This window comes from Schistocerca serialis, chromosome 9 (genome assembly GCF_023864345.2).
Source record: "Schistocerca serialis cubense isolate TAMUIC-IGC-003099 chromosome 9, iqSchSeri2.2, whole genome shotgun sequence".
NCBI lineage: Eukaryota > Metazoa > Arthropoda > Insecta > Orthoptera > Acrididae > Schistocerca > Schistocerca serialis.
In genome coordinates this window covers 342,897,450-342,910,465 of record NC_064646.1, presented here as the reverse complement: position 1 = coordinate 342,910,465, position 13,016 = coordinate 342,897,450, and the positions used below count along the sequence as shown (strand labels likewise).

The 13,016-nt window shown below is 39.7% G+C and overlaps 1 protein-coding gene across 1 annotated transcript; it reads left to right on the top strand.

Moving 5' to 3' along the window:
* Nucleotides 1–922: 922 nt before the first annotated feature.
* Nucleotides 923–1,525, top strand: LOC126419606 (gustatory receptor for sugar taste 43a-like). The gene has a single exon (XM_050086795.1). The coding sequence runs from the start codon at nt 923–925 to the stop codon at nt 1,523–1,525; it is 603 nt and encodes a 200-aa protein (XP_049942752.1).
* Nucleotides 1,526–13,016: the final 11,491 nt, after the last annotated feature.

The window sequence follows — 13,016 nt, the reverse complement described above, 5'->3', positions numbered from 1 at the left end:
ATAGTAAATATGGTGAAAATGTCTCAGCCACACCTTGCGGCTAAGTTCGCAGAGTTTTTTTTTCTTTTCTGCAGCAGCGTGTGAATTGTGCTGACGCAACGAAATGCAATGATAAATTTAGCGTCGAGTTGTGCCGAGAGCGGTTTATTTGAAATTCACGTTGTCACTGCGCGCCATCGAGCACGCAAAACTACTCACGGTACTATCACGGAAGAGCACGAAAATGTACGTTCGTGTTCGCGTCCCTTAGTGAACTGTTAACGCGTAACGTCCAGGTGGATAATAGCGCCTGTTCTCTCGCAGAAGTCACCAGGTGCGGTCTCCACACGTGTCGTGTAAAGTCTCTCCCGCTGCTGTATGTAGTAATACTTTGGAAATTTTCAACGAAAAAGCAGCTGCTCTTCTACGTCACAGAATGGAGTTCCGTGTGACCTTCAAACCGTTATACAGGTTGTGGCAAGTGTGTGGGTTGGCACATCTCTCAGACACATGCTGCAAAAGTCGAAAGAACAATCTATGCTGGAAACTGATGACCCCCTCCTTTTTGTGGCTTCTGGCATTTCTCGCATCTCTAGCAAAGTTTCTATACATCCCTAAGCTGCCAAATATAGCCACGTTCGTGGATTTAGGTGCAAGCTGCTTAGGGACAGTCAGTATTCTCTTGACGTTGGGACTGTGCACCGCAAGCGGCCTGGACAACCTACGATGTTTTTCCGTAGAGCTGGAATGTGCAGATCTCCATCTGTCAACAAAGGACAATAGAAAATGGAAGCTAATGGGAGGCTTCCTCCTGGTTGTGAACTGCGCAGCTGTAGCAGGAATACTGCTCACCCTGCATCCGAGCTGTGTTGGACGCACTTGGTACTTCTTTTATGTCTTCCGTTTGTGCTTCGACTCACTGATAACGCTACAATTCGTCCTCATGGTGCTGGAAGTATGGACCAGGCTCAGTACACTCAACACCACTCTCCTGGAGGAACTTCCAGTGATCCTCTTGTCGCCACCAGTGGGGCACTCTTGGTTACCTCCAGGGCATGCAAGACTACGCCAGCTGCTGGTCGCCCATATGACTCTACGCCGCGCTGCTGAGTGTCTCCAGAACCACTTTGGGCTGCCAGTGGCTGCCTTCTTAACATATACGATGTGTGCCGCCATGTCCACTGCATACCAAATACTCCTAGAGATGCTGGAAAGATCGTGGCATTCCCAACTGCGCATCTGCACCTTAACTAGTTCGATCGTGTACTTCGCCTATACCTGGATCAAGCTATCCACAATGGCGCTGGCGTGTTCGGCGATGAAGGACACTGACGCAGCCACCGGCGTGATCCTCCTTAAGGCGTCAGTGTCGCGTGGAAGGCGTTGCCCGGATTTGGGAGACTTCCTGCGGTGGACCACATACGGACCACCGCTCTGCTTCAGCGCCGCTGGATTCTGTACTATCGATCGTTCCCTGCTGCTCAGTGCACTGGCTATTATTATCACTTACCTTGTCATCCTGGGCCAGCTTACCCCAGCTGAATGAGCATAACATTCTTTATATCTAAGAAATCGGTATTTCTAAGATGATTCTTTTCGTAGGTAATTTCTATTACCCTAATGTGTGCCTTTATCTGGTGAAGACCGCAGACTAGAAAAAAAGCATCTAACTAGACAATAACGCCCCAGATAATCTTGTGCGAAGAATGATATTTTGTAGTCAGAGAATATGGCTGGCTAAATTGTTAAGACTATTTTCGCGTGATACAGTCACAAAATGATTAATAACGTTAACTTCTATCATTCTACACTAAATATCCTCAGACTCTTGAAAGCAGCAAATTGTGAAAACAGTGATAGGTAATAACTAATTTTTAATTTGCTGTATGACAAAGCATTACTACACTAATTGCCCATCTCTTAATGTTATGTCTATATCAAAGTATACACCGCACAGACAGGTGGCTCCTAACATTTTTAGAACGGGCGTATTATTGCTTTGTTTTTAATTTCAGTGTAAGACAGGAAAGCATAAATAGATTTTAGTCAAACGCTGGAGAGTTAGTTATTAACATATTAATGACTAGTTAATGAATTTATGGTAATTTAATAGTAAAGTAAGAAAGTTAATTGCTTTTAATTACGTTATCAATAAAAAATAACTATAATCAGTACATTTTTGTCCATAATACACAATTTTTTAGCAACGATAGTAGTTGTAGCAGTGTTACTATGTTCCTGCAGCTGGCACGTCTAATCCATTTATGTTTATTGATAGCAAACGTGAAATTACGTGCAACTATGTAATTACGAAATATAAATAACAAATATTGACTTCCAAACTGGACAGTGTAATAAATCCATCACCATATAAACAACTAATTATGCACTTTTACAATCACTGTTCTTTTACCCAATTATCTTCCGGTAAAGTTCACCTAAAATAAATAAAGTGCTTATACAGCAGAAGTGAACAGTAAGAATATTTTGTAAAGCGGATAACTGTACATCTTGCTGGAGCCTTTTCAAGGATCTTGGGATTTTTACACTCACTACCCAATAATGTTTTAACGGTTTTGTCGATGACGCTAAAAATCAGTTTCACCTGAAGGTTGATCTGGAAAATCACGACACAAGACACAAAATTAATTTTCATGAGGACTTTACCTGCTTGTCTGGAGTTCAGAACTGAGTTATGTACTAAGGTGCAAAGAAATTTTACAAGCTGCCATCTAACATGCAGAAAGTAATTGGTAATCTCCAAAAGCTGAAAAAATTAAAAAAATAAAAACATTTGTTACGATCTAGTCTCTTAATAAATTGATTTTCGAGCATTCTGTTAGCTACATGACACGTAGCAGTTTTCACTGTAGAGCTGCATAACAGGTTGTAATATACTTACAAATGTAGGTAACAATTTTTTTGACAAGTACCTATACAATCTTTACTAGCAATAAAACGGTGCAACCATTGTGTCTCTCTCCAGAATGAGATTTTCACTTTGCAGCGGAGTGTGCGCTGATATGAAACTTCCCGGCAGATTAAAACTGTGTGCCGGACAGAGACTCGAACTCGGGACCTTTGCCTTTCGCGGGCAAATGATCTGGCCATCTGAGCAACCCAAGTACGACTCACGCCCCATCCTCACAGCTTCACTTCTGCCAGTACCTGGCAGACTGTGGCTCAGCCATGTCTCCGCAATATCCTTTCTTTCGGGAGTGCTAGTTCTTCAAGGTCCGCAGGAGAGCTTCTGTAAAGTTTGGAAGGTAGGTCCCGAGTTCGAGTCTCGGTCTGGCACGCAGTTTTAATCTGCCAGGAAGTTTCATTGTGTCTGTCTGGTTGTCTACTCGAACATGCGAATTTCCAAAACTACTTGACGAATTACCTTGGCATTTCACAGGTACCTCGAGCGTAGCTCAGGGCAGCAAATAGACTTTACCTAATTAAAAACGAATCACGGAGGAAAAAGGTATCATAATTTAAGGTTTTATCCAAAACCGTCGAGTGTGTGTGTGTGTGTGTGTGTGTGTGTGTGTGTGTGTGTGTGTGTGTGCGTGCGTGTGTGTGTATCTGTCTGAAGACGCCAATCTCCAAAACTACTAGACGATTTCATGGGGTTTCGAAAGTTAACTTGAGCGTAGCTTCAGCAGCGTAAAGGCTTTATTTAATTAAAATCGGATGACGAGGAAAAGATATTGTAGTTTCAGTAGTATCTGGTGTCGCTGCGTCTGCCTGTTGGTCTGTCTGGACATGCTACTATCCAAGATTACAAGACGAATTTTTGTGGGGCTTTCGCAAATAACGTTGGGATAAAACATAGGCTTTATTTCATCAAAATTGGGTCACGAAGAAAAAGAAGCGTAACACAAAGTTTCATAATGCGAAAGTGAGTTAGCCTGTTCCCTTTTCGCGACCAAACTACTGAACCTGATTCCAAAGCTGTTTCACAGAGGAAGGCTGCACTGTAGTTCCTTCTCTAGATTGTCGCACAGATGACAAAATGGTAGATATCGAAATAGACGACAGAGGGATAGAGAAACAATTAAAATCGCTCAAAAGAGGAAAGGCCGCTGGACCTGATGGGATACCAATTCGATTTTACACAGAGTACGCGAAGGAACTTGCCCCCCTTCTTGCGGCGGTGTACCGTAGGTCTCTAGAAGAGCGTAGCGTTCCAAAGGATTGGAAAAGGGCACAGGTCATCCCCGTTTTCAAGAAGGGACGTCGAACTGATGTGCAGAACTATAGACCTATACCTCTAACGTCGATCAGTTGTAGAATTTTGGAACACGTATTATGTTCGAGTATAATGACTTTTCTGGAGACTAGAAATCTACTCTCTAGGAATCAGCATGGGTTTCGAAAAAGACGGTCGTGTGAAAGCCAGCTCGCGCTATTCGTCCACGAGACTCAGAGGGCCATAGACACGGGTTCACAGGTAGATGCCGTGTTCCTTGACTTCCGCAAGGCGTTCGATACAGTTCCCCACAGTCGTTTAATTAACAAAGTAGGAGCATATGGACTATCAGACCAATTGTGTGATTGGATTGAGGAGTTCCTAGATAACAGAACGCAGCATGTCATTCTCAATGGATAGAAGTCTTCCGAAGTAAGAGTGATTTCAGGTGTGCCGCAGGGGAGTGTCATAGGACCGTGGCTATTCACAATATACATAAATGACTTGGTGGATGACATCCGAAGTTCACTGAGGCTTTTTGCAGATGATGCTGTGGTGTATCGAGAGGTTGTAAAAATGGAAAATTGTACTGAAATGCAGGAGGATCTGCAGCGAATTGACGCATGGTGCAGGGAATGGCAATTGAATCTCAATGTAGACAAGTGTAATGTGCTGCGAATACATAGAAAGATAGATCCCTTATCATTTAGCTACAAAATAGCAGGTCAGCAACTGGAAGCAGTTAATTCCATAAATTATCTGGGAGGACGCATTAGGAGTGATTTAAAATGGAATGACCATATAAAGTTGATCGTCGGTAAAGCAGATGCCAGACTGAGATTCATTGGAAGAATCCTAAGGAAATGCAATCCGAAAACAAAGGAAGTAGGTTACAGTACGCTTGTTCGCCCACTGCTTGAATACTGCTCAGCAGTGTGGGATCCGTACCAGATAGGGTTGATAGAAGAGATAGAGAAGATCCAACGGAGAGCAGCGCGCTTCGTTACAGGATCATTTAGTAATCGCGAAAGCGTTACGGAGATGATAGATAAACTCCAGTGGAAGACTCTGCAGGAGAGACGCTTAGTAGCTCGGTACGGGCTTTTGTTAAAGTTTCGAGAACATACCTTCACCGAAGAGTCAAGCAGTATATTGCTCCCTCCTACGTATATCTCGTGCAGAGACCATGAGGATAAAATCAGAGAGATTAGAGCCCACACAGAAGCATACCGACAATCCTTCTTTCCACGAACAAAACGAGACTGGAATAGAAGGGAGAACCGATAGAGGTACTCAGTGTACCCTCCGCCACGCACCGTCAGGTGGCTTGCGGAGTGTGGATGTAGACGTAGATGTAAACGTAGACCTATTTTGATGCAGTTTGGTAAGGAAATAGTTTGGACGCTGAAGAAGAACATAGACTACTTTCTAAAGTGTATACGAGAACATGTTTATTAATTTGAAGAATATTACTCGAATTAGGGAGAAATATTTACTCTTTATGATACTCAATATTCAGTGTGCTTCATATGTGTTTCCTCTACACAATAACGTAATACGCGTGTAAGTCTGTTAAGTTTTCCCGACTAAATCACAGAAAGTACTTCGATGGTATGGAATAGGCTGAACCCAGCAGAACAACAAGGGCTACTTGAGAAAGCAAGATAGAAAAGTCAGCACATAGAAGTGGGAAGTACACGACGTTTTTCTCATCAGCGAACATAAACCATGCTAAAAATTGTTGAATAATGCACACATTGCATAATGCACACATTGTATAAATGTACAGCTACTTCAAAGCACAATTCACAGATACACGCTTCTGCCCAAGCCTGGTCACATGTGCTGCTTGGTAGCAACACTGTATACATGCTGAGTCGTCATGCATTGGGGTAGCTGGTGGGGGAAAGGGTGGAGCGCACTCGCTACGCTTACCCGGTAACAGCTAGACAATGAAATATTAAGCTACCGGCAAGAGATAAACAACAGCCACTTAGTACATCTGAAGGGGAAACAGCTTCTTTCGAATTAGAAACTTTCTTTCTAATTGTAATGTTCTTTAAAATTCATTATTGAAATGATTAAGTGATAGTCTGAACTGGGAACACATACGAAACTGGAGTTTCTGTGTAGCATGTTGTAACTGCAAGTGGCGTGCTTACTCTGTTTTATTGTTAGCAAAACTTTGCACGAACGGATTGGGCAATGCAACTCCCAGTACCAATAAAGAAATACAGTTACTGCAAAATACATTCAGCCCGTTAGATAATGAATCCTCTGACCCTGTTCAAAACTGATAACTTTGGTCGCTGTACACATAACAAATAAATAAAATTGTGTTACCTCTAAAGCAGCAACGATGTATCGCATTATATTCTGCTCTGTCATTAGGAAGAATAATATGTACTGACTACAGGCTCACTGGGTGCAATGCTGGTCGTAATTTTTTGAAATATACATGAAATTCTTTTGGCTGATGAATGAAAACATTTAAGAAAAACTGAACGTTTTTTAAAAAAACATAACGTGGACATGGAAGCGGTAGTCACTTGGGTGAATTACTGACACCGACTTTTTCAATAGTGGAGTTGCGTTCGAAGTTAAGTTTGGCTTTTCAAAACCTGTGACAATTGAATTTACATTAGTCAGAAAAATTACATCCCTATTACTAAATGAAAATCTGTCTTTGCTGGCGTAGCCATAGACTATGAGATTTGTACAGCAAGTATTATCTAACATAACTAATAAAGACAAATTATCAAATTACATATACGTGTGTTAACAAAGCTTATAAGCATTACAAAGTGAAATATCTCACTAATCTATACATCAAATCTGTTTACGTACATTCTGGAGTTACTAAACATAGAAATCACTGTTACCAATTATCAGTCAATTCATTTACACTAGCGCGCTGACAAAAGGAATGTAATAACAAATTAATTTATTTACCTTAACTGCAAGAAGACTTGTGCTTCCACATTTATACTTCTAATAATACATGTAGTCGTAAGGCTTCTTTGCAATATAAATTCAGTAATCCTTTCTTGTCCCAATTAAATTTACATTTCAATATTTAACTTTACATTCTATTATAAAATCACTCATCATTTTTAAATACCCGTTTCTTCGGCCGATTGCCTCACGTGGAAGAATCTAATTCCGTGGTTATGCAATGTAGAAAATTGTTTGAACTTTTGTCAGAAATGTAACACTCTACCCATATTTTTGCGTGACATTGACAGAGTCTACCCATGTTATGGCAAAAAGGGAATACTTCCCGTAGAATACACATCAAATGGACTTTCTCAGACGACAACGTCGACGACGAGTGAGGTAAGATGTTTCCTTTGTAATTACAACTATTTTAGTAACGCTCTTCTTTTGTTGTTTCTATAGTGGCTGCTATAAACATGCTCTGAACGCCTGCCACGACAGTCGCGTGATCGATTTAGAATCGCATGTTCGATATATATCGTTTGCAGCCTGCGGCTTCGATAGGCAAACATTCTTGGAAATTATCCTATTTTCCGTGCAGTGTAGCACAAAATTTTGGCATGAGAAAATCCCTACAATATAATCTAACACTTGGTGGCTTTATAGAGCACACCACAAAAAGCTGCCTGCTGCATCCTCTTTCGCTCACAGCTACACACCCACTGCTGTGCGCCAAGCACGCTCTTACTCCAACGCTACAGTCTCAGACCCCAAGCAGTATCTTCGGCTCTACGGTCATGCAAAGTCAGTGATCCGCTTTAAAGAGCCCATCAGAGACATACATCATTTACAATATAATACTTTGATTTTAGTTTACATTGGTATCATTACAATATTCGGGTGCCACATATAAGTGAACCCCAGTAGACTCCTTACATAGCTTTTTTTTCATTACATTCACCTGCCTGAAGCCTGATAGCATAAAACAATTATTACAGTGTACTAACTAAGTTTCTAACTCAGTCTGCCGGACGTGTTTGTTGTTGCGGACTCAGAAACGTCAATGGCGACGCCCACCATCCGGTGATCTACTGTGCTGATGGTTGCCTGCCCGGCGTTGTGAACCCTGGTGTACTTCGTTGCACGCGCGGAAGTGCTGGCTGGCATGTTTGTTATCCAGAAAAGCTCCGTGGTGACTAACGACACCAACTGCCAGGCCTGGAAACAGTGAAAGTGCCAAATATACGTCGGGTGATGAGAAGACCAACAGAACGACCAACCACTCCAATCTCCATCCGTCTGACAGTTCATGGGCGTCGCCAGCGGTCGGCGAGCACCGGCGCTCCGTCCCCGACTTCACTGCTGCTGCGTCCCGACTGCACTGCTGGTCTGTCTGCAACTGACTGCCAGACTCACAACGACCCAGAAATACTATCGGTCGCTCCAGAGATGGTACGACAGTGCACTTATCGATACGCGCTGCTGTTGCCGCTCACAGGCAAGTAAGGCCAGTAAATAGAATGAGAAAACGACGCGGCGGTACCCTAATAGTAAGATGACAAAAAGCTCAGTGACTGCGAACTCACGTTGCTGTCTTGGCCACCATGTTCACATAATCTCAATCTGACGGAACACTTCTTGAGAGCTATCAGCCGCCAGCTCCGCGCCCACAAACCTCTGGCCCATAATTTACGGGAACTGTTTAATATCTACGTAGAAATCTGCGATAAATCTCGAGAAACCCAATAAGAACTTCTCGAATAAATGCCACGACAAACATGCTATTAAGTAAGTTGTCATAATGTTTTGATTTGTCATGGTATGTTAAGTTCATTTTTTGTATAATTAATCATTATATGGGTTGCATCTTTTTGATTTAAAGATTTGAAATTAAATCATCATGCGATCAACTCTAATGTATCCATCAAGTTAGGAAACAAAGTTAGAAAATAACCACAAAACACATTTTTAATTGGATACCAATAATTTCTGGTTGGAGCTTAAAATTTCAACTGGAAAAATGAATCGATGGAGAAAATCCTGTTGGGTGTCAACAGAAATGACCAGTAACAAACGTCTCTGCTTAACAGTTCTCAAAGTGAAGAAGTAGGAAATAATTCTTAAGAATGCTTATTCAACTTTGATATCATTTATAACACCATTTTTGCTTAACAAAGTCCACATCTATTTGTTAACAGAATTAGTGCGCTATTTTCATTTGTTTTATATTTAATGCTAGTGGCATAATAAAGGTCGAATAAAATGTGTTTTGAAAGCCTCTGTAAAATTGGGCAACTTCGTGACTCAGGTATTACTTTGTGACAAAAGCGCGCTCCAGCTTTTTGTTCTTATATACTGTATCTCTGGTCAACATTCAATGCATAGCTGCAGTAAGTTCTTGCAGCGTACTGCCATTAGTGATGGAAGCTACAAATAAGTGCATTACACTTGAGCTGGTCACAAGCTCATTTTGTTGCCAGGTGGAAAAAACGTGTTTATAGATTTCTTGTAAATTTTATGCCACTGGCGACAACTTTGAGGAACTGACAAACTGAAGGTAAGTAGATACAAATAAGTTATATGTGCGAATAATTCTGTAGAAGAGTCAAATTTCACAAACATTTTCTTCAGCCACTGGAAAGCGAAAAAAGTTATTTTAGAGATCACAGAGGTAACTTTGTGTCAGCACACATCCCTGCAGAAACAAGTGTGACAATTTAAATTGTAGAAAACAAGTCTCACTGATGAAATGCTGGACATTTGGGAATGGCTTAGTGAAAAAGACAAAGTTTTATTTCGCTTTATAACTTACTTTCTTTCAAGATATGATATACATCTGCTCAGAATATTGTAAGTAAGTGTCTAACACTTCGAACTAATTATATTGTTTAGACGATATTGTGTTAAATGTAATTTGGTGACCCATTTTTCTCTCAGAAGGTTCCATCAAACATATGTATAAACAAGGATGTAAAGTTTTGTTTAGTTACCTTGTTTAGTACAGTTTACTTTATTCCATTCTTATTTTGTTTCAGTGAGGAAAAATTGGTAAATTTTGTAACAAACTTTTTTCTCTGTGTTGATAAAAGAAAACTCATAAAACTGGGAGAATTTGTAACGAAGTTCTGTGTGTCATAAAGAAACACTTCGTCAGCCCACCTTTTGACAGATGAATTTAACTCTACTTTCCCTGTCCTAGACTTCAAGTCACAATGTCGTCCTGAGATGGAGTGGGTAACTTAGTGAGAATTAATATTCCACGTTTCGAATACCTCGCTGCACATGGAAACTTTATTTCTATCAAAATTAAACGACAGAGGTTATAAAATTCCATATAAGTGGAAATTAAATGTCACAGTACATATTTGTATAATGTTATGTAAAGTCCTCAAAGCTGCAATGGTATGATCCTTCTGTTTGTTAAAGCAGCGTAATTGTTTTTTGCTATGCATATATTGTGATTGTTTTACTATCGAAATTGCTTCTCCACTAAGTATCACACAAGGTCATTGATGACATCACACATGACCTTCATGACCATGTGACATTCACATGTAAATGATCATCTTCAAGGTCATTTGGGCTCCAGATATGAGATATTTTCCTCAATTTTAGACGCTAATCCAGCTATGCCTAATGCTGGTAAATCTCGCCAGGTTTTGTCAGAAGAGAAGAAGGTGCATTAAAGAACCATGCACTTCAACTTCCCACTATATTCACTGAGTAAAAATGTAAAAGTGTCTTATCACTACTTAACAGATATATTAATAAAATATTATTCTCAATTTCATACAATAATCCAAGTAAACCTGATGTTGAACACAAAAGAACTCGCCAGGACTTGGCAGAGGAGAGGAGGATGTGGATCACGAAGCATGCACTTCAACTTCCCACAGACCTGCTTCTTAGAGACTGGGACAACTATTCGAATGGAAGGCAGACGAACACATTGAAACCAATGCCATTGTATCTGTGAAAGTAGAAAGCGGAGAAAAAAAAGGGTTTTTCTATGAGGAAGACAATTATTATCATTATTATTACTATTATTGTTATTATGAAGAAGAAGAAGCAGAGCGAGATGATGATTATGAAGAAGAAGAAGAACAAGATGATGATGATTATGATGCCTTCATGATTCGAAGATGGTCTCCAACAACAAATCACCAGCAGATATCAGTCTGAACGAACTGGTAGAGTGATTAGCATTTCCGCTGGCTTTAAAAGGCATAAACGATAAATCACATGATGATGAAATACCACATAATGAAGCTGGACTTCGATAAGGATCGATTATTGCTTGAAATGCGAAAAAATAAAGTGAAAGACTGGCAAGTTGCACAAATTATGAAAATATTAAGTCTTACCTAGTAGACTGAGCAAGATGATGAGGGAAGCACGACACTCTTACCATAAAATGTTTTCATTATACATTCTGCTGAATCTCAGCTATAGATTAGATCTGCAGCAGTGATCTAGATGAATTAAATGTTATGTGTATTTTAATAAGTGATAAAGACAATTTAGATATGAGAAATTTAAATTTGAATGTTCATTGTGCTTGCAAATAATGCAAAATCTTACATATAATACAATTTTATTTTGCTCGAATTTTTGTAGAGATCCATAATTATGCTTGCCTGTTAAGATAAGCAACCTGCATGTGTGTCTGTGTGGTTTTCTTCTTGATAAATGATAAATAATTTTATTTACTATCTAGGTATCAACTCAGCCACCTTTTGTGACGATGTCCCCTTTCTATCACCATCTTTGCTCATCTTGTGAGCGTGTATAAACAAAGCATGTGGTTCCGCGCCTTAAGTGATATATTTTAATAAAACACCTTCCTCCTTCCTAAAATCAAGTGATAAAACGCCTCAACCTTCGTAAGATCGTGTTATATGCATGAGTGTGGTGGTATTTTTATTAGGCGTTAGTGTAGAGGATTACAGATCTAGCAGTTCCGTTTTGTACTTAACTTTGAATAGGTCCAATCATTTGTAATAACTGCCATCGATTATAATTTTATAGTGATACATTATCTTCACTCGTCTCCTAAATTGGTGGTGAAAAGCGTTGGGTGATGTCAGTACGCAACATCAGACTGAGTACACTTTATACAGTATATTTCGATACTGTTGTAACACAAGCATTAGATTTTTTGCATCGCTGACGCGTTTTGGCAGAGGTTTTAGAATCTCGCATATGTGATAAGCATCATAGATGTGAAATATAATTAATTTGAGGCTCTCTTGTGTCTTAAACTAGAAGTGTGGTACTCGGATTGAGCTCTGAACATTGCCATCTTTTGGCAAAAAGCAGCACGAGGGTATAAACAAGCTTTAGAGTTCTTTGAAGTTTTGTGGAACATTGAAAAATTACAACTCATTTTTTAGAACGTATATGACACTAACTTGTTAATTACACTGTATAACAACTGTTACTTCTGAACTATTCATGGAGAGTATGATTTATACCCGTTCTGTAATTCCATAATGGATGATATACACCTTCCAATGAAATTTACAGCTATGACTGGTGCGAATTTTTGAAGTCAGTATGTAAACGTAGTTGACAATATTTTTTTATGTACTGTAATTCAGGTGCATTTTAAGTGTGTTTGTACGATCTTAGATGTGGAAATATTGCAAACGGAATATTTGTGATAAATATTTCTGCACAGCCAAGATGTGGCTGCATTGTAATTGATTGATTCACTTTAATGGCTGCTAAAATACTTGGCTCTGATTAGAGGAGAGGAGAGACAATTGATACATTACTTTTGGTAAGAATCAGGGAAATAAATCGACTGTTTTACTCATCATTTTAATACAACAATGATTAAATTAAATTAGCTTTTGGAAATAATGTAACTTGACACAATATTTATGCCAGAGCTAATGTGTACAGAAGTAATGTTAACTTT

Coding starts and splice junctions, on each gene's coding strand:
- LOC126419606 (XM_050086795.1), top strand. CDS start 923: ATGGTGCTGGAAGTATGGACCAGGCTCAGTACACTCAACACCACTCTC.